Raw genomic sequence first — 24,360 nt, forward strand, 5'->3', positions numbered from 1 at the left:
CAATATTCTTATGTTTTTCCTCCTTTTCTGTTACTGATATAGTTAGTAGTTTCCAGTTGCTGATGAATTTGAATGAGTTCTTAGCTTAAGCTTGATTGTGGAGGGAAGCAGATTCATTATTTCTGTTGTGTTTTTATTATGCCTGCATAATTTTCATTCTTTTTTTTTTATTCTGTTTAGATTGTTCATCCTAATGAATTTTGAATGCAGTTTACAGGAACTTTGGGAAATATTTTTGATACAACAGTTGGGTATATTAATCATTACTTACAAATTTCTCTTTGCCCACAGAGACTGTAATCACATCACAATTAATGGTCCTGACACAACCAGCGAATTCCAGCCTAAATGAGGTCCATAGTAAAGTCATTGTCTCTATGTAATTGCTGAGTAAGTATTACCTGCCAGTTTTAGAAGCTCTAGACTGTTTCTCAGTAGTATCAATGGAACCTGAAAAATATTTCAAACTCAAATCAAGCTGTAACAACCAATTTTTTTTTTTTAATTTATTTCTTGCATATAAAAAAACCAACAGCTGAAGGAGTAAATCAACCTTTCCTTTTTTCTTGGCCAGGTGATCCTGAGAGCTCCCTTTATTTCTTCTTGGGTTTTCTCCATGCAGTCATCCAAGTTCAAGATTTTTTGGCCTGAGTCCCTAGAGGATGGTGGCACCCAGAACATATTCATCTTATTGCTTCTCCCATTCCTGGTGAGATTATAGCATCCTGGTGTTGGAGGTTTTTCAGCTAGCCTAATGTCATTGTTTATCTCATTTCCCCTTACCAGTTATACCAATTTTCAGAATTTTTATGTAGACATTTGAAAGACATTGTTCATTCTTTGAGTTAATTATCAGATCAGCTTGGTTCATTTTTGTTACATCAAATTTGAGATTCATACAATGAAATTAATACAGCTGAGAATAAGAATTTGTTTTGCATTTGTCTTTTAACAAATATTTCTAGTCAAATAAAATTATGACTTAATTGAATACGCTTTTAAGTGAAAAAAACCAAATACATTCTTTGTTTAAGAATGGCATAATCAAGTATTTTACTGATTTTTAGGCCTACATGGGTATTTCTCTCATTATTTGTACTTTTAAGTAACAACAGAAATTACTGTTGTTCTTTTCTTTTACCAGTTAGCAGTTCCCTGTAGTTGTTTCCATGCAAACAGTGCTCAATGTGAATAGGAAAACCCAACTTAAAAACTGTCTAGAAAGGGAAACAAGAAACTGTATGTTTCTTGTGGAGGCTGTGTCTGTGAAAGTTTCACCAGCCATCTCTCAAGTTTGTATGTTTCTAGCGAGGGCTGATTTTTTTTCGTAAGTAATGTGTTTTGTGCCTGTTTTGTTCACTCAGACTTGTGTCTTATAAAGAACCTGATTTTCTGAAGGCATTAACCATCTACCATCTTGTCTTGGGTTTTAAAGTGTTTCAAGTTGATTCCATAGAACTGAAAGAACCAGTAACTTATAATTATTCCGTTGTTGTTGTTTTTAATCAGGCTCCCCTTAGAAGCATGAGAATGTTTTTGTTTTCCATTCTTTTTTAAAATCAAGCCAGATATCAAGATCTGGAAGTCCTTTGCCAAGATAGGGCTTCATGTCAAAGATGGAGCCATGAAAAGAAGACAAAAGTCCAAACGCTACAAAATGAATTGTGCTTCTCATTGTTCTTGTGGTCCTCTAACCACTGGAAAGTAAAGTCCCTAGGTAAAGGATTTACAGTGATTTCCCTTGAACCTGGCCTTGGCCCCCTTTACCACAGTACCTGGCGAGGGCCTGAGCACCTGGGCTCTTGAATGAATCATCCACACTGGCTTTGGAATAAACCTTCCCAGTGAAATAGCCGCAATATCCGGGCTGGCCATCGGCTCCTATTCCGCTCAGCCTCAGCTGATATATTTCATATGTTTGTGTGGCTGAAGCTGGGCCAGGACTTCTCTAGCTTTGACAGGAGGGCTAAATGAGAGCAGGGAATTTTATGTGCCTCTTCCCACAGCATTCCAGTGAGCATGCAGGAAGTCATTGATCAGTGGGATTTAGGCAGCGTGCACAAGAAAGGTGCGTGTGTGTGGCCCGGTGGCCTGTGCAGCGTGTCTGTGACGACACCAGCCTCTGGTTCAGTGGAGGAGGGAGAAGAGCCTCGGTGGTGAGCCACACGCCACTTCTGGGCTGCCTCTCTGCGGCCCAGAGACTGCAGGGTGGGCTCTAAAGCCTGCTCTGCAAGGCTGCCTGCTTCCTACTAACACTGTGGTTTAGATGTGGTCATAGGAGAGTGATTTTCCTGGGAAGTTGCTTAACGTCCTTTCACAAACAGAGGGAGAGTTCCCTGACCTGCTGGCTCATCCTACGGGAACAGAATCTGGCCTCTCATAGATTGCTTAGTATTGTTTGATTGTCCTCATCTGTATGGCTCCTCTGTGCCATAGTTCAGGAGAAGAGCTGAAAGGGGTTTCATCTCTTCAGATGTCTGATGTTCAGGCCAAGCAGCCCTGGGACAGGGAAGGAGCTGGTGTGCTGCACACTGACCCAGAGCTGGTAGCAGTAATGGTTTTGCAGAAGTGCAAATGGTATTTCTGACCCAAATGTCATTATACTCAATCCTAGGATAAGTTTACTGACCTTACTGGAGTTGCATGGAAAGAATACTTATCCTATTGTCAGATATGCTGTGGACATAGAGAGCATTAAAAAAATATTTATCCAATACGTAATTTATGTACGTAATTTCTCTGTAATTTCTTTAGAGTATTAGAATTGCTATGGAGAGGTCTTCCAGACTTCTACCTTCCTACATTGCACCAGAAGCTGTTCTACTGTAAAGGAAACCTCATTTCAGCAGTTTGTGTGCATTAGTATAGAAAGTGGCAATTTGATTTTTCATCTTTCCTGTGCCTCAGTTTCTTTATTTGGCCACATTACATGGCTTGGGGTAGGACTCAGCTGTGGTGGGGTGGACAGGAAAGGGTTTGATGTCAGTTCAGTGGCTCTGTCATTGCATGACTCGGAGCATAAATTAATGAAGCAAATGTGTTTTCCTTCTCTCTCTCTTTCTTATCTGTGATTTTCCATATACAAAGGAAATGAAGAGGGGGAGGAAGGAGAATTTATCATTCAATGATGAGACAGGCTGTGGAGAAAAAGATGCTACTCCTTCAGCTGTCCTAAATGTGCTCCCAAGTCTCAGAAGAGCTGAATCTTTCAGCTGAAAGAGTCAGTCATAATATAATCTTCTCCCTGGACACCAAAATAATTGTCACTATTGTACAGCATCAACAGCCCACTGAGCTGAATGTGGGCATCCTGAGCAGAGCTAGTGTTTCAGTCTGTCCACCTGCAGCCCAGTAAATAATGGCAAGGATAGTTTACAGTTACAGAGGGATCGGAACTGCTGGCTGAATGGTCACAATCCAAGAAAATGTGTTTTAATTTAGCTAAATGAAAAGTAATACATCTGGGAAAAAAGAGTTCAGGCTGTACCTACAGGACAGGAGACTCTGCCTTGGAAAACAGGATTATGGGGTCATTGTGGTAACTGTCTCCACAATAGCTGCTGGTTCAATGGGGCTAAGAGAGCTCAGCTGATTCTGGGAACCTAGAAGCAAATAATAGGACTTGGGGATGGTGTAAGCATAGGCAGGAGCATCCCTGGACTGCAGCACCAAGTGGTGGTCTCACCATGTCCACACCTCAGTGAGAAAGAGGAAACACTGGAGGACCACTGATAAAGTGGCTGGGAATTCCTGCATGGTCACTGGAATGCTATGGGAAGAGGCTGGGAATATAAAAGCCTTTAAAGTGTGCCATCCAGTCAACTTTTCTATGACAATGCTTGTTGTGTCTTTGTAATGCTGGATCACAGCAGTGAAGTGAGGGGCCATTGAAATTACTCTATTTCAGCTTTGACATGAAACCCTCCTTCCTACTGGTGGACAGGCAAGAGATGGTAAAATAATTTGTAAAGGAGCTTACCTTTACAGACATGTCTGAGTCCACCACAGGACAGAAACTCAGAAATTCTCCAGCACAAGTGTGTAAAATTTGATTGGAATTATCATCTCTCAGTTCCTATTCCAGTTCCTTTCTCTCAGAGTGGTGAAGGAAAAAAAAAAAAAAATCTACATTTCCCTCAGTTTTCTCATTGGTGCAGCTCTGCACTGAGACGGTTGTGGTGCCCACCCTTGAGCTTTAAGGTTTGGGCCACAGGTAGTGTGTTGTTGAGTATCTCTGGAAGCAGTGGACATAGATGGGGCAAATGCTTTGGAGCTGTGAGAAGATGCAGTACATCTCTCTCCCCTTGGGACCTGCCTATGGCCCCTCCTGTGGCTCCCACTTCTGTAAGGATTTGCTGAGCATTGCCCTGCCTCAGAATGACCTGACAAATCCACTTGGTAACATTGCATGAGCCAGCTCCCCCAGGCAGCTTTGCTTTCAGAGAACTGTGGTGTCTTGGTCTCTGAAGCCTTCAGGCTCAGGTGCTGCTGACTGCCCTGAGCAGCACAGGGGCTCTTGCCAGTTGTTCACAGCAGGCTCAATTTGAACCCTGAGAACTGGGGGTCAAAATATGATTTTGCAGAAAGCACCAGGTCATATCAAACAACAGGTTCAAATATGCAGTTTCCTCTGCAAATAAAGGTCATGAGATCTTAAAATGCATGGAAAGATAATATATTATTATTATTATTATTATTATTATTATTATTATTATTATTATTATCATTATTATTATCATTATTATTATTATTATTATTATTACTACTATCATCATAATCATTTTCATTATCATAATCATCACCATAATTATTATTATTGACATTATCACTGATCTCTCTGTTGTGTCATTTGCTGCTTCTGGAAGGCAAGGCAGCAGTTGGCTTTCCCAGCCTTCCTTTATTGCTTTTTTTCCATCAAGGAGAGCAGAAAGCACATGCTAAGACAGAATTTAAGGCTTTGCACATTGTTTCATCCCACCACAACCACAGACTGGCCTCACCTACAGAGTTTGCACTGCAACTTGCATTTGAACTTCTCCAGCTTGACCTTGGGTTTTGGGTCTGCACTTTAGTAATAGGAAGACCAGCTGAGATGAAGGGGTCTGACTCTTACTTCAGATCTTCCCAAACCATGGGAATGTGCCTCTTGCACAGCTCTGATCTGAGCCCATCTCTAAATATAACCAAAATGCAATAAAATGCACAAAAAAAAAAACCCCAAACCAAAAACCCCCAAGAAATATGTCCAACAGTGGTTATTACCACAGTTACATCACAGCAGAAACAGGTGCAAGGAAATAAGTTCCTCCCAAAAAGTTTCTATTCAGGAGGGAGATGACTGAAGAAAGCAGAAGGAAAAGAGGAAGGCAGAGGTAAGGGTAGGAGCCAGGGGAGAAAGCAGAAGTTGTTTCTCTTGGGATGTGGCCAGCTTAGTAGCTGTCCAAACTCAGGAGATGTCTTGGATGCTCCTTCTGTTACTGTCTATGCTTTTTCCATTTTAAGGCTGCCTGCTAGTAGAGTGTGTGATAACACCAGTGTTGCATGGCCCTCTGAATGCCCTATTGCCTGGAACCTCCACAGAACTCTGTTCAGGCTGGTGCAAGAAGACACACATCCTTCTGAGCAGATTTTGCATAAATTTCAAGGAATCCTTCAAGGACTCATCAGCTCAAATAATTCTCTCTGCCCCAAAACTGTGGGGAAGGAAGGGAAGCGATTATGGGAAAGCTCACATTCCTCCAGCAGCTGCAGTCACTCGGGGTGGGATTCATCTGACTAAACAGAGAGGCCTCCATCTGAGCTCCTTTATGGAGGAGAATATGGGGAAGCATAGGCACAGACGTGAGTCACCCCTCCTCACTGCAGTGTCTAGAACAGGTCAGGCGAATCGTGCCTATTTCTCTTCTTTGCTTTCCAAAGGAACTGCAGTGAAGGGGCCAAGTGTAGGTCTGTAAAGTTAGACAAAGCTCATCCTTTGAGCTTTGGTGTCCAAACCATATGATTTGATCTGCGACCAAAGGGCCAAGCTGTGATGAAGGCATTGCCAGCAAATGCTGAGTAACCACAACAGAGTGGGGTAAATTGTCTCACCCACAGCTTATTTCACTGCGGGAGAGGATGCAAGGAGAGCAGGACTGGAGAGGAAATGGCCTAAGAAAAATGCCTATAAAAGTCACCATGGGATGTCACCCTAGTGCCAAGACTATGTTTATTTTGAACCAGATCAGGTACCTCTGCTTTTCTGATTGCAGGCAAAAGTTACTGCACTCCTGACACCACTGCAACTTGCTGTGTGACCAGTTACTTCCCCATTCCCAGCCCCTCTTTCCTTCCCACTTCTCCTTTCCAGACTTCAGTACAGCAGGCCCATCTTCAGATCCCTGTGGAGCATCAGGGGGCGCTGGCTCAGCTTGCTGTGTCCTTTTCCCAGATGCCTGGTTTTGTGCTGAGCAGTGTGTCAAAACTGAGGAGCATTTCCCATGCAACAAGTGCTGCTTCAGGGACACACAGGGAAAGGAAGTTCAGAGGTTGCCAGAGGCAGCAATGGACTTATGTTGTTATCTGACGAGAAAAGTGATGAAACAGTAATGCATTTGAGCATGTCATGAACCAGCTCCACTCCTGAGGGATTTGTGCTGAGGACCTTCAGGACCTTGTGTGCATCCATGGCTGTAACCCATGAGTGAGAGTGTGAGGCATGCACACAAGGTAAATAAATGGTTAGACAGAGCTGCTTCAAGTCAATTTCCCCTCCCACTCTTTTCTTTTCCTTTCTCACCATTGAAAGACAAACAAAAGCTTAAGTGATGTCATGGGGCAATGCATTTGTGAAGTTCTTTGCCACTGCATCCCAATATGCAACAAGCCTATTTACTAACACTATTCATATATAGGTGACATGCAAGAATTGTGGCAGTGGCTGGCAGAACAAAGCAGAGTGCAGAGGAGACATGAGGCTTTTCAGATCGACTGGAACTGGTTCTGCTCAGCACTAACCTGCAGCTAATGCAAGGGCCAAATGCCAAGTTTCCAACTCCCTGCTGTAGGTTGTTGGCTGACAGAGGGGGACTGGTGCTTTAGGAGATTTTAGTTTCCCTCCCAGAAAAAAAATCAGAAAAGTGAGTTAATTTGCTTAAAAATAGATGAACAAATGAACATGTGTGTATATGTATATATTTGCACCTGCACCTTATATGCTTCAGAAAGACCTAAAGAGATGAAGTGTTCAGAAGCTGATATTAGAGAATTTAGTACCTCTCCAGAACTCAGGAATTAGGCTTCTCAGTCTCAACAAGATGCTCATGGACAATTTGTGCTGGGACTTTTCAGAGATTGTCTTTCTTCAGCTGACAGGCAGAACTGTGATTCTGGTGCCTTTAAACCTGCCAAAGGATTTAGTATCAAGGCAGCTCCTTGGTCTGTGCTCTGATATTTCTGGGAAAACTGGCTGTAAGTAAGGAGAGGTGTGTTCATCAAGTGCCCTCACTTGGAGTTAAAGGGCCAAGCACACTTCTGCTCCTTCTCCTTCACCCTTCTACAAGAAGCTCACGGGGGATAAATAAAATGGTTAAAGGTGCAGGATAAGAAAATAGCCTGGTACTTGCATTACCCCCATGCTGCAGTGGCTGCCAGCACAGCCCTGGGTGAATGCTGGTTCCCGTTCCCTCCCACCAACCACAATCCCTCTCTGGGACAAAGAGCCATCTTTGCTTCTCATTCATGAACACACTTGCTGTGAGATGTGTGTGTTTGAGCTGACCTGCTCTATAGGATTGAAACAAGCTGTCCCAGATCACCTCCCTCACCAGAGGTGCTAGTGCATGGGATGGATTTCCCAGGGATCCTGTGTGCCTGAACCCCACGGTTGCATTGGTACTAATGCCTATTAATAGAGAGGAAGAGATTGGAAGAATCTCAGTTCTTTCCTGGCAGTGCCTAGCTCTGCTGGAAATCTTTCCTCACTGCAGTGCATCATCCCAGTCCTTGTGCACCATGTTTTCTATCATCTCTACTCATAAGGATATCTTTAGTTTTTGCTTCAGAGAGCTAAGAATCCACCCCACCGAGCTGAGCCCTCTGTGGCACCCATGTGATCTGTTCACTTTGAAGCTCCTACAATTTTGCTCCAAGGTTCATCTTCTCATCCCTTCCTTACAGCACTAGGGATAAGAATCTTTAAGCTTTCCTGAAGGTGATGAGGGAGAAATAGCTGAAACCATGGATTTGCCTCCTCCACCAAGAAATATATCCAAAAATGTTTCACTGTTTCAGTCTACGGAAAAAGAGAGCTGGACTGGACCCCGTGGAGCTCTGGGCTTGCAGTGCTCCAAGGGCCAAACAGGCATGTAGGCTCTCTAGCTTTAAGAATTGATTTCCTAAGTGAACTGTCAACTCCCGGTGGCTGGAAAAATCTGCAAACAATTTCTAGGCACTGAACAAAGCAAATCTTTGTACTGTGCTGTAATAGTTCATTATTAAATAAAAGCTCCTTTGTTAGGCTATAAGAAATGGTGTGTACTCCGCCACTCTTCACAATGTGCCTTGGTGTGACTTTGCAATGCATATGAAATTCTATTTCATGTCCTGCGAAAAGATGACATAATTGTGTGTAATTTTAATTTTGGTAGGAAAAGCTCAGGGTGAAGCAAATATCACAGTGCAGCTCTGGTGACTGAACTTTATTGCCAATGCATTTGATTCACAACCATACAAGAGAACATGGAGACTGGACTTTATCTCATTTGCAAAAGAGTAAATGAGGAACAACAAGGGCAAAATGACTTGTGACAAGACTGAAGGAAAACTTTAGCAGCTGCAATTCCTACAAGTTGTGTTACTTACTGGGCTGTCTTATTGCAGTTCCAGGCTTAAATGAGTCAAAACAGGAATAAAAGGGCGTCAGTATTTTCCCATCCAGAAAAGCAAATGTGTTTCCAGCTCCCTCTTTTATTTTTTTTTTTTTTTTTTTGCTCTGCACCCAGTGAGCTCCCAGTAATCTGCCAGTTTGGGCCCTACAGCCACAGAGCCCTGTTACCCTGCTCAGCAGCTGCTTGTGTTGCATGCTGATGTTGCTTTGCAGAAACCAGGCCAAGGCACAGGCATGGCAGCTGTAAGCCCTTCACATCTACCTTTTGTCAGGCTGTGTTAACCAACCCCATCAGATCATGATTTAAGATTGTATCCCCCAAAGTTTTTCTTCTCTTGCTATATTTTGCATGGGGTTGGTAGTGCATGAACAGGGATGTAGTTTTCCTGATCCTTCCTTCCCTCTGCCGCACCATCGGGGCCATGGGAAAGCCCCAGAGCTGGTACTTTCCTCTCAGCTGGAAGAGGCAGCAGCCAGGGCTGAAGTGGGCATTGGGCAAGCAATTTCTCTGAGCCACTTTTGTCTCTTGGCTGGGCTTCAATGAGGCTTTTCCAATAAGTGTCCAGCTCGGCTCAGGCTGAGGCTGCTAATTCCAGTCGTGCCGGTGATTCATATGCCATCTAATAATAGCAGCTTCTGGCCATGCCAGCACAATAACTGACCATGGAAAACTCCACAGTGCTTTGGGCTGCCAGCCCATCAGCCTTCCCAAGCTGAGCTGGCCATGGCTGGTGGTTTGTCTTTGAGGGCAGCACTGTGCAGCTCAGCAAGAGGCTGCAAACTGTGCTGTGGGCACTGCTGTGAGCAGTGCTGGTCCTCCAGCACTGTCCTCTGTCCCACTGCCAGTGCCACCACTGGGCCAGTTCAGGAGCTGTGGAAAATTGACTGCTCCTCCTGCTGCTTTATATAAAGCAGCTGCTATTAATTACCTGCACCAGCAGCCAGCTTAGGTAGTTTGCTTTCAAGGGCAAAGCTGAGTTTGTCCTTACTTGCCATCCAAATACAGTTTAGAGCATATGAAAAATCTGCTCCATGGCTGCCAAATTCATCTTGGCGGCAGAGTCACTGCTGCTCCTGCTGCTGAAAGGCAGCAGGGGCTTTGATTGGGATGCCTCATTCACTTGTTTGGATGCTCCCAGGCAGGAAGGGGATGACAGGGCAGAATGACACACGTGTTCCCCTGACAGCCTTCTGCACCACCATTTCCCATGCTCCAGTGGGATTTACTCTGCCTGGTGTTTGCCCATCTACAAACAAAGGCAGGAAAGTGGTGGTGGAGCCTGGAGAGGAACATGCAGCTGAAGCCTTGACAGGTGATGGCTCCATGTCTTGGCTGCAGACCAGAAGCCAGTCCAGGGTAGGGGTGAGAAGTTCATCCCTACCCTGAGTTACAGCCCCAGCCAGTCAATTAAGGATCTCCCTTCACAGGGGGACAGCGGTTCCAGCAGAGCCCAGGGATGGGAGTGGCATGCCCACAGCGGGATGTTGCAGCCAGGCTGGCACAGCAGGCTGGCTACAGAGCAGGTCAGCATCACGAGCTGTGATTCCCACAGCCTGGCAACTCTGGACTGCTGCTACAGCCTCAGGACCTGGGGCACAAAGATGGTTCTTGCCCTGCTGCTTCCAGCCATGAGAGCTGTGGCCCAGGCAAAAACACTCATCCAGGGCAGGGGTCGCTGCTGCATTCCTGAAGGTGGAAGAGGATTATTCCAAATACTGGAAGAGGATTATTGGAAGCTAGAAAGCCAAAGTGTGATGGAGCCAAGGAGGTGTGTGAGACTAGGCAAGGTGTGACAGCACAGTGGGCAGTCCTGCAGTGCACACCAGGCACCCAGCCCCACTCCTGGTTGGAAGGACAGGGCCAAGGCAAACCCCTTCCCTCCTGCTCTCAAACCCTGTGGCTGATTCCACACATGGGTCTTGCACAGGTACCCCAGAACGTGGCTGGCTTTAACTCGTAGGGATGGCAGCTGCTTGGGTAGGCCAGGCTGTGCAAGACATTTGCTCCTTGGACACCATCACTGCCATGCCCCTGGCTGACACAGCTGTCCCAAAGGGCCCCAACTTCCTAGCAGCCATGGGGCTGTGCTCCCACACCACCCACACAGCAGCTGGGGGATTTTCCTGGTAAGCAACTGCCTCATTGTTTCACTTTTGCCATTTGCTTGCCTTTCAGGAAGGTTTTTATTTTATTTCCCCCCTGAGCTGGAGTTGGGGTTTTCCAGACCCAGGGTCAAGCTGGTACAGGTCAGCTTCCTGTCCCAGCTGTGCTACCTCGAGAAGGACTGAAAGCCAGGTACCAAAGTCCAGCTTTCCTTTTACCAGTGGGATGCTCAGCTCCTGAGGGTTTCAAATGTGCTTTTTGGAGCCCTCTTGTATGGCAAAAAACATGAAATGGTCCCTGGGCAGGGGAGGAAGAGCTGGCCTTGGAGCCAGCCCTGAGATGGTCATATGTGGCTACAGCTTTCAAGGACATCTGCAGTTTGAAGCTGGGCTGGCTCCATTTTTGCTGAGTGGTGTCTCTAAAATTACTAAATTTTGTCTGTTTCCTTTGTTTTTCTTCCTCTAAATCTGATGTTTTCATTGCAGTGGACCAGCACTTATCAGCTCAAAGACTGACCAAATACTTACACTCAGCAAACACAGTGGCACCAGAAAATCTAAGCAATGCCACACTATCTATGGCACGCTGGGAACAACATTTGGGGTTTTGAGGCTCTCCATTTTTAAGTTTAGCACAAGGCTAGCCAAGCATGGGATGACTTAAGCCAGGACAATGTTGTCATAAAACTCATCCTCTGGTGTAGTACAGGAGAAGAGAAAGCCTGCCAGTCTGCAGCCTGTTCTCTTGAAGAAAAATACTTTGTTTGAGAACATGCACAAAGAGAGGAGGATCTAGTTCACCAGGGTTCATATTAAACTGGGTAGATCAAAGCCTGCACTATTTGCTTCAGGACTGTTGATTTTGGTTCTGACCAGCTCCTCCTCCACAATAAAAAGTCCAAGGGGATTTTGTATTCTCCTGGGCTTTCTGCAGAATGGGGCTCTTTGCACCAGAGCTTCTAACCAAGGCTTGGCACACAGGCCTCCCTCTATGGGAGCTGCCAAAGGCAGAGCTGACCCTGCAGCCCCAGTCCTGTGTCAAACAGGAAAGCCAGGCCCTGGTTTAGAATCAGCAGAGATGGGGCAAGAGGATTCCCTATTACATTTTGCTGGCTGATGCTCCAGCTTCCCCTTTCCTGCTAATGCTCCAGCTAAACTGAGCCCGGCACTTTCCGGCTGCCCGTGCCAAGCAGGGCTCAGGTGAAGAGCAATTGAAACCTAATATTGAAACCTAAGAGGTCTCAGGGTACATGGGTAAGCAAGAAGTGCTACAGTGGTTCAAGACTGCACTCCACAGAGCTAAGAAAGGCATTGTTGCCTCCCTGACTGTGTGGCTAAGCCTCTGCACAGCTTCAAGCATTTTCTGTAATTGGGAGAAACAGCAGCAATCTCCAAGAGACTAGCCAAGGAGAGAAAAAAAAATAGCATGCAGTATTTTTGGTTTTCCTCTGTGCTACAGCCCAGCCTTGAGAAGAGGAGGAAAGGTCAGGGAGAGGTATCCAAGGCAAGGGAAGGACTGGCACAGGGCAGGTGTAGCAGCTGTACCCTGGGCTTGCTCAGTACCAGCCCACTGTCCTGGTGGGCCTGGACTGGGACTGCACCAGAATCTTCAAAGTGACACGAATTCCTTTCATTCCCTGCAACAGAAAAACAAGCATGGCATGGTGTGTCCTACTAATGGTGTCCAAAGGAGAGCTCTTGCCAGCTGGATCAGCAGCAGGAGCTTGCCTGCTCCAAAGGTGATGTGAAGAGGAGACAGCAGCCCTGGGGGACAAACCACACTGCTCCTCCCTGGATGGCTGCAAAGGGCAGCTCCATTTACTCTTGCTGGAAGGGACCAAAGCCCAGTGCCCCCACGTGCTGCAGCACACTTTGCCACTTCTGGCAGCCCTGCAGCCCTTGGCTTCTGCTGCACCAGCCCCAGCCCCCAGCCTTACCGTGGACACTGGGGCCTTTGCCACTGATAACTGCTTTCACAAAATGTATGACTTGGGGATTTTTAGCCCTCTTTTACATCTGTAAACTTCTGATGAGAGCTCAAGTTCGGCATCCGAAGCAGGATGATGCAGACCATTTTTTCTTCTTTGAAGCACCATCCAAAAAGCCATATTTAAGTAATGCCATGCCATGGGGTCCCACTGACAAAGTTGAAGGAGCTTACTGAAAGCAGTTGACTGGAGGCTGAAGTTGGTCAGCAATGACAGGGATGAGATATATCTGCCATTTCCCAGCAAAAGCCTTCCAGATAAAAAAAATTGCCAGTGAAAACATTGCCACAATTCCTTGGCACTGTGTGGGATGTGCTGTAGTACTTCAAAACAAAACTGCCTCAAGGCAAAATAGGCCAAGTGAACTTTTCCTATGTCTTGGGAGGGCTGGCTGTTACTATAATGGAAATGGGAAGCCTTCAAGCAGCAAAGGTGAAGCAGGAGCCATGCTCAGGATAGGGAAGCACATATTTCTCATGGTTCTGCCTCAGGGGACGCTGCCTGGAGCCACAACCCTTTTTCTACCCAGCTCTGTAGGTGCCCCTGCTTTGAGATTTTTCACTAAGCGTTGCTATAGGAACTTCATTGCTTCTGTTCATCCAGGTCTGAGCAGCTCCCTGTTCCCACTCCTCCTCTCCCAGGGCTCTGAGGACAGCGGAGGATGCTCAGGTACAGCAGGAGTGGGGTCGTTCAGCTCAGCTAATTAGTGCTACTATTTCTGTCTCTGGCCTTTTCTCGGTTTGTATCCATCTGGGGCTCTTTCAGTCATTATAGAGCTTTCCACCCTCTTGTTTTTTTCCTCTCTCCTCCTCTGTCTTCCAGATTTTTGCCACTGTTTCATGTTGCCGTCCAAGTTATTTGTCTCCTCTCTCTTGCTCCGGTCGTGGGAACATTAGTAATGTTTTTCTGCAGAGCAGGGTGGCTTAGAGACCGCCTTGCAGACCTGACAGGCATCCCAGTGCTGCTGGCAAAGGCTGGAGCAGCTCGGGCTGGGATGGGAAGCGATCCTGTTTATGGTTCATCGCCATCTGATCTACCCACCGCCTCTTGCTCCCGCCCGGCGCACCTGTGCCGCCGCTCGGCGCAGCCCTGCGCTCTGCTCCCTCTCCTGCCACCGCCCGTGGGGGCGAGGGGAACACTGACTCACACGGGCCTCCCACCCGGGACTGACTGTGCTGGGCTGTCACGTCTCAGCCAGCTGGGGCAGCCCGGGGGAGGGCGGCTGCTCCCTCGGCGAGGCATGGAACAGGTCACCCCAGAGCCGGGGTGGAAACGGGACCAAGGCACGGCAGCAATGGGCAGCCTCGCATCAGATGCAGGAGCAGCACCCCGTGATGGGCAGGCAAGGAGGAACACACACTGTGGGGATTCCTGTTAGCTATCAGTTCTTCCTTCTTCCTTGCCCAAACCTGTCCCTTTTTTTCCTGGGAAATGAGCAGGGAGAGTCCAAAGGCAGTGAGGGAAGACAGGCAGAGACGGTGGGAACACAAAGCAGTTATGTGCTTCTTGGGGTGGAAAGAGGCCCAGGTTATTAAATAGCAGGCAATTTTAACATGAGTTATTAATACTAGTTGTTTGTACTGGGAAGTGGTGCCTAGGGGCTCCCATTGCACTAATCATGTAACAAAGCTGTGTTCCTAGCACAAATAGCTTGTGTTTCAGCCTGAAGAGAACAAGTCGTCTCCTTCCCATTACCCTCTCTTTGAAAAGCAGCTCAACTATTACACAGTCAAGCCCACAAAAGCTGGGAAAGGAAAAAAATTGCACTGGGCTGCCCTACAGTGCCATTGCCTACACCCAGCCAGCCCAGTAACTCCATCAGCACTGTGGGCCACACTCTGCTCTTCCCCTGCTTCATCCCTGATCATGGCAGGCCAGGTCTTAACATTACTAGTGATTTTTGTGTTGCCCATCTTTGGGTTTGAATGCAGTAATGTCCCTTGTTTAGGGTACTGAGGGGCTGTGGGGAGTTTTCTCCTTCTCTGCTGATTGATGCTGTATATCTCTGTTGTAATTTTTTCAGGCTTTGCAAACTGCAATTCTCTCTTGGGTACGTGCCCTTCTGAAGTAAGAAACCAATTTAATGAATTAAATTATTTCATTTACAGACTTGGCACCAAAGCACAGACTAAAGGTCAACAGCATCTGCTGATTTTGGATGGTACAAACCATGACTGCCCTGCTATTTTTTGTTTTCCTGAGAACTTGGCATTATACTGAGCTTTACCACATGGCAACACAGGTCCTCCTGTCTCCAGCTCCAGCTTTGAACATGCAGCTTTTCATCAGCCCAATCCCAGGTTAGGCTGGAGGACCAGAAGTGTGACCTGAAGTCCCAGCTCTTCACCTAGCAGTGCTCAGCTCTGGAAATGCTGTAACCTTGGCGCCTGACATTGCACTGCCTGGCAGCACCTTCATCTGCAGCCTCAGCACAGCACACAGCCAACATGCTGAGCAGGACAGCAGGCCCTTGGCATTTTCTGCCCTCCTGACATTCATCCTGAAGTAGATCCAGCTGTGGAGGAGATACAGCTGGAAGATGAGCATGCAGGGGTAGAGGCAGTGGTGCAAGTTTGGGGCACAGAGCAGGGAGGTGCAGTCACTCCAGGTGTGTGAGCTCCCTTCTGGCAGCAGGTATGCAATGCTGGTCATGCTTGTTTAGTACAATAATGTGCTCTGAGCACATGCATGTGTGCAGGACTTCACTGCATTAGCTCATAAGAAGTGGGAGTTCCTCACCTCCCACTACCTGCAGGCAGCTGGTAAGGCTCAGAAATGCCTCCATCAGTTCTAAGCCCCTGACAGCCAGGATCTGTGGATCCTGCTGCTGACTCCCCAGTCCCCATAGGCCTGCTTGTTTCTCTGCTGGTCCATCATGTCTTTGTCTGAGTGTTGTTCCACCCCTGCTACTGATCTCCTGTTGGCCAAAGTTGTGGGGAAGCCACTGTCACACAAATCCAACCCCCAAAGTGAGCTGATGCCGAAGCACTGCCAATGGCTGGGAGAATTTTGGATTGCAGCATATAAGCTAAGGCACCATGGCCACCATCAACCTCTTTTTCAAACTGCAGGGTCTTCTTCACCCCCACCAGGCCACTCCTAGGGTTCTTCTGCCTCACTGGCTTCTCAGCTGGGAAAGCTTTAGGCTTTAGCTCTCCATTATACCCTTTGTCCTTTCTAAAGTTTAAGGCCTGTGCCAAATGACAAAAACTTAATAATGGTGAACAACAAAACACAACAAAACAGGACACACACACACAAAAGAAAAAAAGGTAACATGAGCAACTAACAATGGAAAGTTACCTCCCACCACCTGGGAAATGGCTCACCTACCTTGGCTGAGGAAGGACCAAGGCAGAAGCTGAGCACTGACAGCACAACAGAGTGCTCTGGGTCTTGCCAAGAAACAAAATACCTTGAAATGAGAACAGCTCAGACACCTTAAGACTATGCAGCACTACAATATTTTCTGTACTGTTTGCCACCACTAACTTGACATCATCCATAACAACTGTACTCAACAGGATCACTCATTAATTATGTCCAGCTTTGAAGATAACTGTGCCTAGTTCTTTGAAGATCACGCTGTAACCCACATGAGTGGACACCTACAGATTAACCCAGCCAGAGGAACTTCTCTTCCTCCTTCCCATGCTTCTTCATGGGTGGGGCAAGCCTTTGTGAGACACCCTTGGCAAGCAAGAGATGAAAACACAGCCCCCATAGAACAACCCAAAGTTTAGCACAACTTGGCTTTGGCTTCTGAACTCACTGTTCCTGCAGCAAAGTTAACAGGTCAGTCTCTCCCCTCCCTTCAAATACTTCATCTGTGTGACACAGCATTTTCATTTGTTTTTCCACCCAACACCCATCAGCCATTTTTCTTCAGCGAGAAGGTAAACACCCTGTTTTGTTTTCCCATCTGTATTTAAACTGTGAATGGAGTGAAGCAACAGGCTGGGAAGCAGAAAGAGGAAAGCAGCCTGAGACGAAGCGATACAAGCACTGATTGCAACCAGGCTTTTCAGATGTATGAAAAAATAACTCCCTCCCCCAAGGAGATACTTTGGAAGCTGAAAGCTAAGAACTTAAGTACAAAGGCTTTTGTTTTTATTGACATTGTAAGAAACATTTTTTCTTTGTTACAAAAAAGCTAAGTGGTTCTGAAAGCAGAAGTACAGTTCATATGTACACAGTGCTACAGACCCTTCAGATCAACCTAAGGCTTGAGAAACATCAGATCATAACTGCAGGTTTATCAAATAAAGACCACTAAGGTCTGTTACAGCTGAACACTATTCCTACCGTACATAAATGTATTTACATGTTCTCTTTTTTTGTTTTTTAAAAAAAAAGGATTACAAGCTTTATAAAAAAAAATTTAAAAATTGAAAAAAAAAAAAGCAACACTTTTTTATCTTACACATCTGCAGGACCAACAACAGTAACTGTTCCATAGGAGACATTCCACCAATCCAAGGACAATAACACATGAATACCAGAGGTTTACAAGACGTTTTGGACACTATTAACAGTGGTATGTGCTATTAGCTCAATGGCAAGTACAGCCTCATTAGGAAAATTTGGAAAACACATCCTGGTCCCTCTCTTTTACAGGGTCAACGCAAAATAAGGCACATACATTGTGAGAATATAAACACTGCTGTCCAGGCAGACAAGCCATGGCGAGACAGGCATGACCTGCCATCTCACTGAGGGGCAGGAGGTCAGCAGCCAGCCAGCATCTTAATGCAGGAACCATTTGGGGCCATTCTCCAGGGAGAGAATAACATCATCTGCCACGTGGATGGTGGGACCATTGTACTCCCCAGCAAGGCTCATGTGGGAGCCCACTGACCTTCCTGCTAACACACCTTTCCTTCACCTGCCTGTAACTGGCAGAGAAAGTCTTCACTGGCAACTTCCACTTTGTGGAAAGTAAAACTGTCTGGAGAAACACACATGCTTCAGGCAGGCTGAGTGTTACTGATGTGCCCAAGGCCAACAGCAACGAATATGGAAGACCCTCACAGAAGCAATTACAAGAAATGGTGATTTAGACTTATGCTGCAATGCTTTAAAAATAGAACATTCATGATATTTTGTGCATTTCCTGTACTCTTGGGTGAGCAGTGAGTTTCCAACAGCTATGGAAAAATCAACTGATGTGCCACATACACCAAAGCAAGCTTTGACTCTGTAAATGGAGGAGGAAGAGTAGAGGGGTGCTAGTAAACTCATCCCACCAGTGTTGATGGGACTTTCCCCAGACTGCCTGCCACATGCTGAGAAGGAGGTTGAAGTGAAGGCTGGTGTCCAGTGTAACAGTGCCATGCTCAGAGAGACGAGCCTGCCTTATCAAAACAGAACCAAAACCCAGGATAGATGGGCTATGAGGTATTGCTACCCTCACAGGTACCGAAAACAGGCTCTTTAGTATAAAACAGAAAAGCAGGAGAAAACACTAAGAACTGAAAAGTGACACATGAACATAAGTGGTACATACACTTAATGGTGAAAATGATAAATCATTTGCACAAACTCCCCAAGGACACAGTGGAGTCTCTGATTCTTCAGCTTCAGCCAAATCAAATGGGATGCCTTTCTTGAGCATGTGGTTTCTACCAAGACACACTGTTGGGCCAAGACAAGACTAAGTGAGTGACGAAGGTTTGTCAAATCCAGGAAGGCAAATTGGCTACTCAAACAATCCCTTTCAGCCTGGAGCAATATGAATGGCTCCTTCTAAGCTCTGATGGGTCACATCTGCTAATAGCTTCCCAGCATCAATTGCACCAGCAGATACAATTATGAACTGGAAAACTGTGTTTAAAAAATAGTTGAGGATGTTTTGGGGGTTTTTTAATGTATTGGCTCCATAACAATAAAAGACTCCTCTCCCCAGCCACCTACTCCCAGGCTGGTCATAAGTCTCCCTGTTGAAATTGTTTATAAACATGTAATTGATGGCTTTAATAAACAGCCAGGATTGGTTACTGAGAACTGTCTGAAACATGTCCAGCACAGCCTCTCCTCATGCCTACAGTGCTGCTTCTCTGCAGGGCTGTGAGCTGTATCCCAGTGCTGCAAAGCACAACACGGCCCCTGGGGACCTGCCCAGTGGAATGCATCCCTTCTTGTTCCAGCAGCAGGGCAGGGACAATGCTTGTGTACAGGCAGCAGGTCTCTGCAGGGCCTTTGGGCAACGAGAGGGCAACAGGGAGCAGCTTCCTCCTGCTCCACAGCAATCCAGTCATTTCCCATGGTGAGCTGTGCCCTGCTGCCCGTGCAGCCCAAGGACACTGCAGGTGGGCTGTGATAGCTGGTCAGGGGCAGGGAGGCTGGGGGGGAACTGGCAAAGGGAACAGTGCAGGATGAGCGAATATGTGTGCATGGGACAAGGTAAGAAAGAAATGCTGGCTAAAGATACAAAGAAAGACAGGAGCTAGATCATGATAAAAGGTGTAGGCTATTTACATTTGTCTTGATTTCTGACATTCCAGCTCACAGTGCATATCTCTTGGTACATGCTGTGATAAGCTCAAATATGGCCCCTGCACCAGATTCCTATGATGTTTTTCTACTGATTTATAGATTCATCCTCTAACAGCTGTTAACAGATCAATGTTATCTAACAGCTTCACTGAGATTCCATTCCTACATATTTCCTCAAATGCCATGTCCTGAATCAGCTGGTATTTCACCTTTTCTTACACAACTGAAAAAAATTTATGGTTTTCTAGCCTACAGAAGTCACCTTCTGATTTTGACTGGGCTAAAGTTTATCTGCATTTCAAAAGTGACTATGCTCCCTCTTCTTCCTGTATGTCTTACTGTAACATCTGCTCCTTACAGACATCAAATCCATGACTGTAAGTGCCTGCACAATTTGCATCCCATAGTAGGACTTCAGAATTGGGATTTAACTGCAAGGGCTGGAATTCCATGCAGCTTCTAGGAGTGGGTGAACCTAAACCGTGGTCTTGTGATTGTTCCCCTCAGCTGCCTGTTCACCCAGGAGCACTGTGTGTTCAGGGGTGCAGACATGGAGCCCAGCAGAGCCAAAAACAAGCCAGGGCTCCCAGAGCAAATGCCACTCACCTCATTACCAGTGAGCAGCTTTGTGATCATAGTCTGTTGGTTTCAATTTTTTGCCAGTGTAATTGACCCTGGGCATTGACCCACTGGTTTGCTTTGAAATTAAATGCACATGGTGTCACCAAGAGAGAGAGAAAGAAGCTGGGTTGGTCTTTCTGAGCTTTGATTAGCTGCCAGACAACTCAGTTGGTTAGAGCATGGTGCTAATAGCATCAAAGTTGTGGGTTTGATCCTCATACAGGCCATTCACTGAAGAGTTGGACTTGATAATAATTCCAGATCAGAATAGTCTGTGATCTGTGATGACTTGCTGTTCCTCTTGTTTCTTTGCTATTTTTAATGGCAGTTTAAATTTCTTAATTTTGTAAAGCCTGGACACAGTGGAAAAACATCTAAGATTATCAGATTGCTTGCAACTGCTTTGATTTATTTGGCTAGTCTGAGAACTGGGCCAGCCATTCATTTTCTACTTCTTTTACATGATATGCCTATGATGTTTTTGAAGCAGTATGTATTCATGGAGATGTCTGGGCTAAAGGGGATAAACACACAGTTCTTCCAGCAAATAAGAACCAGTGGCTCAGCAAAATACACCTTTACAATTTGCATGAAAAATAAAAGAATTCCCCAGTATAAAATACTGCTAATTTGTTATTTCATTGTATGAAATACTTCATAAGACCCTGATTGTACCTCCACAAATGTGGTATGCATTGAGAAGACTGTAGACAACCCAAGTCACTACACACGCCCGTAATTCTGCTATCCAGTCATTTAAAAAAGAAAGCTGAAAACCAGAATACAAAATATTGCAAAAGATGAGAGTTGGACTATGAACAGCTTCCAGGTCCTCTCTTTCCTCTGAAATAATTTGAACATGACACAATCTCAGTACCGTTATTCATGGCAGTGACAGCTATCTCTGTGTGTGTTTACAAAATCCTTAAGTTTTCGCTAGAGATCAAAGGGCTGATGGTTTTTACATTTCTTATTTGCTTGAACCTTCCAACTTTTTGTGTTCCATATTTCTGAAACTGCAGCCCAGAGGTACCATGGCAGTGCATTTCTAAACTGGTTTTCCACCTCAGTGTGATGTGTCCAGTGCATCCAGAGAGGATTTCATCACTGTATGCTCACTTCACATTGTGCCTGGTTTAAGGTTCAAGGGGAAAAGTTGCAACAGTTTTAAGGTCTAGCTTCATTTGAGTAACAGAAAATTGTCAAGTCTTTTCATCAGGCCTTTCTTTACAAAAATACCCCCAAAACAAAACAAAAAAAAGAAACAACATGCACTTCACACGTTTACATTGGTTTACAATTAAAAAACAAAAGAAAAAAAAATAAGCATACAGACATTCGAAAAGAGAGAGAGAGAGAGGGAGAAAAGAGAGAAAAGGAGGGAATGGGCGTAGCAATACTGATTCAAAACTGAAATGGAAGACAGTTTCTCCCTAGAATACTTTAGGGTTTTCAGAGTCCTTATTCCATAAAAGGAATATACTTGAAACACATCCCATTTAGGTGAGATGAGATTGCTAAAATACATACACAACTAAAAAATATGAGTCTTTTTTTTTTTCCCATCTGTTATCTCCTAAGTGTTTTTTGTTTTTTATGTCTATTGCATAACAGCAAGAAACTTGCTTTCTTCTGCAAGTGAGGTCAACAAAGAGCTCATGTCCCCAATAGCCATGTTGGTTGTGCTTACAGGCATAGCTGGGAATGTAAGAGATGCTCGGGGAGTGGTGAGGCGTGAGGAATTGCGGGAGACATTTTGAATGATACTTGGGCTCAGGGCTCCCGAAATTAAGCTGACATGGTCCCCATCATCTATGATAGCATCAAAATCTATCTGCACACTCTCTAGACTGTTGTTGTCAATGCTGTCAACTGTGCTTGACACTTGGTTAGCCCCCGGGGAAAGAAGCTCAGACGAGTTTTCAGTTGCAGTCCCCTGCAGCAGGCAGCTGGCTTCTGAACCAAAGAAAGAACCTGTTTTCATAGCTTGGTGGCTAAAGCCCATGGTTTGGTCATATAACTGACCAGAGTAATTCTGCATGTTAGAGCAGAACTGCTGTGATTGACCTTGCATTTCCATCTTAATGGTGTTTACCCTGTACATCTGGCTGCCATCACCTATGTGTCTTTGCTGTTGGGACAGGTTGTTTCTCAACACGTTTTGCCGTCTGTTGCTGCTGTAATTAGAGCATGACTGGTAACTTTTGGCCACTGACAAACCTGAAGGCTGGCTACCAATGGTGTGAGACACCAGTGGACAACTCTGCGGCCCTTGATACAGGCTGCCTTGTGAGGTAGGACTAACCTGCCCTAGCATCATTTGCCCAGATTGATTGACTCCCTGGTAATGAACACCATCTCCGACTGGCTGGCTTTGCAAATATTCTTGTTCCATCATATTCCTGTCCTGCATCCCGTTTGCCATACTGGTGGTTTGATCGCTGGATGCCAGGGAGTGGCTGAAATTTTGTTGGTTCCCATTCACTGGCATGCTGCTGATTCTCAGCTTCTGCCCTTGCACTGCCATAGTACAGGAATTGTCTGTCATCCCAGACATCATTGCTTGCCTGCCCATGCTTTCACTGTATGGCTTGTTGGACTGCATGCTGAAAGAATTCCCGGCTCCGCTGCCAAGAGTCACATTTTGCTGTAAACTGTAGGAAGCGTTGTTCTCCACCAGGTTCTGGTAGCCATTCTGCTGGGCCATGTTGCTTCTCTCCAGGTTCTGCTGCTGAGCCATCATATTGTTATACAGTCTGAAGGTCCGAGCCTGCTGCACTGCTGACCGCTGACCACATTTCAGCTTTGAAGGAGACAAGTCAGAACTCCCTGAGCTTACTTCATTCCATTGAATGGGCAAGTCACTCTTATTTGCCTCGGGACCCGCTGGCTGACTGCTCGGTGGAGGGGCTTGATCAAAGTTGCTGGGGTTGTTGTTTCCTGAAACGGAGCTGTGATGCATTTTGTTGCTGTCTAGGACATTGTTCAACAAATGGTCGTACATGCCCTGGTTCTGGGAATTCAGATACTGGACCACGTCATCTGGCAGGAGATCCTCATCATTCAGACTGCTACCTGCTTCCATGGTAGCAGCCTCCAGGGCGACGTTCTCGCTGATGCTCGGAGGACAGGGGGAGCCGAAGCCGCGGAAGACGCCACCCTCAGAACGGGTGTAGTTCTGAAGAACAAGGTTGCGCTTTTCCGTGGATGGAGGCAAAGCAGGAGGGTTAAAGCTATTGAGACTGTTGAAACGCTGGACTCTCGGGACAGAGAGGTTGTCGGAGGCCATTCTGACTGGATCACTGGCTCTCCTCGTCCCGTTTCCTACAGCTTCGTGAGACAGAAAATGCCTCCTGCTGTAACCATTTGCCCCACCATCACTACATCTTCGAGGGACATTCACTGGAGGCAGTGGAGATACTCCAGACTCCCTGCAGTCACCCAAGAGTGCCATCCTTGTCTTGAGGCTCATCCTCTCCATGTTAGGCAGTGGAGTTGGTGGGGGTCCACCAGTAGCTGCTGCGTATTTAGCTTTCAGCCTGTATTGCTGGGCCGGGGTGAGGCTGAGAAGACTTGGCAGGTCATCACACTGGCTGGCTTCACTGGAGCGCCGGGAGGCGTCCGTCGAGATGGGGTCGTAGGAGTCTGCAACGCTCACGTTCTGCGGCCTTCCCTCTGCCTGCGAGGCATCGCTGGACCTCCGGCTGGAGAAGCAAGGCGAGATTCCAGAGGACCTGCGGCTGCTCAGGTAGGCTGAACTGATTGTGCTAGTATTGCTGTCCCTCCTGTTCAGCATGTTCAACACAGTGATGTCCGTACTTGAGAGTTCATTCCTGTTTGGCAGAATAGTCATGGATCCTCCGACACTGCAGCTGCTGTTCGACTGGGTACCTGCGGGTAAAATTCACAGTTGAACAAAGAGGTATGATCCAGAAACTGGTGTGAAAAACACACAGTAAAGAAGTGGAGTATAAATGAAGAACACCATCACAGCCAATCACAACTGCGCTCTTTCTTGAAAGAAGTGGGGATAAAACTGCGTCCTTAGGTTGAAAGTTAATTCAGAGACTCAAGGGTAACATTTCAGTGTGAATCCCAGCAGAAAATTTATAGCCCATAGCCACAAACTGTCATCAGCTGGTGCAGTGCAGCTATGCTGGCTGATGTGCCAGGAGGACACATTCATAAGGGAGCTTTTTATAGGCAAAATATAATTGAACAGGCATTTGCATGGAATGGCAAAATATACAAATTGGAGGTTATTCAAGGTCATTTCTAAGACTTCTT

General features: G+C 46.1%; 1 protein-coding gene and 1 long non-coding RNA gene across 4 annotated transcripts in view; one reads left to right on the forward strand and one right to left on the reverse strand.

Moving 5' to 3' along the window:
- Positions 1–17,299, forward strand: part of LOC130249133 (uncharacterized) — a 237,307-nt gene extending 220,008 nt beyond the window's left edge. Inside the window, exons 6-8 of the long non-coding RNA XR_008839744.1 lie at positions 292–390; positions 15,066–15,825; positions 15,963–17,299. This is a non-coding gene — a long non-coding RNA (uncharacterized LOC130249133). The remainder of the gene's footprint in view (positions 1–291; positions 391–15,065; positions 15,826–15,962) is intronic.
- GLI3 (GLI family zinc finger 3) overlaps positions 17,039–24,360 on the reverse strand; it is a 201,699-nt gene continuing 194,377 nt past the window's right edge. For all 3 annotated transcript variants that reach the window (XM_056483614.1, XM_056483615.1, XM_056483613.1), the window contains exon 15: positions 17,039–23,964. In XM_056483614.1, the coding sequence (XP_056339589.1) occupies positions 21,674–23,964 (2,291 nt within the window). In that variant the 3' untranslated portion in view covers positions 17,039–21,673. The remainder of the gene's footprint in view (positions 23,965–24,360) is intronic.

Source organism: Oenanthe melanoleuca, chromosome 2 (assembly GCF_029582105.1).
Source record: "Oenanthe melanoleuca isolate GR-GAL-2019-014 chromosome 2, OMel1.0, whole genome shotgun sequence".
Taxonomy (NCBI): Eukaryota; Metazoa; Chordata; class Aves; order Passeriformes; family Muscicapidae; genus Oenanthe; species Oenanthe melanoleuca.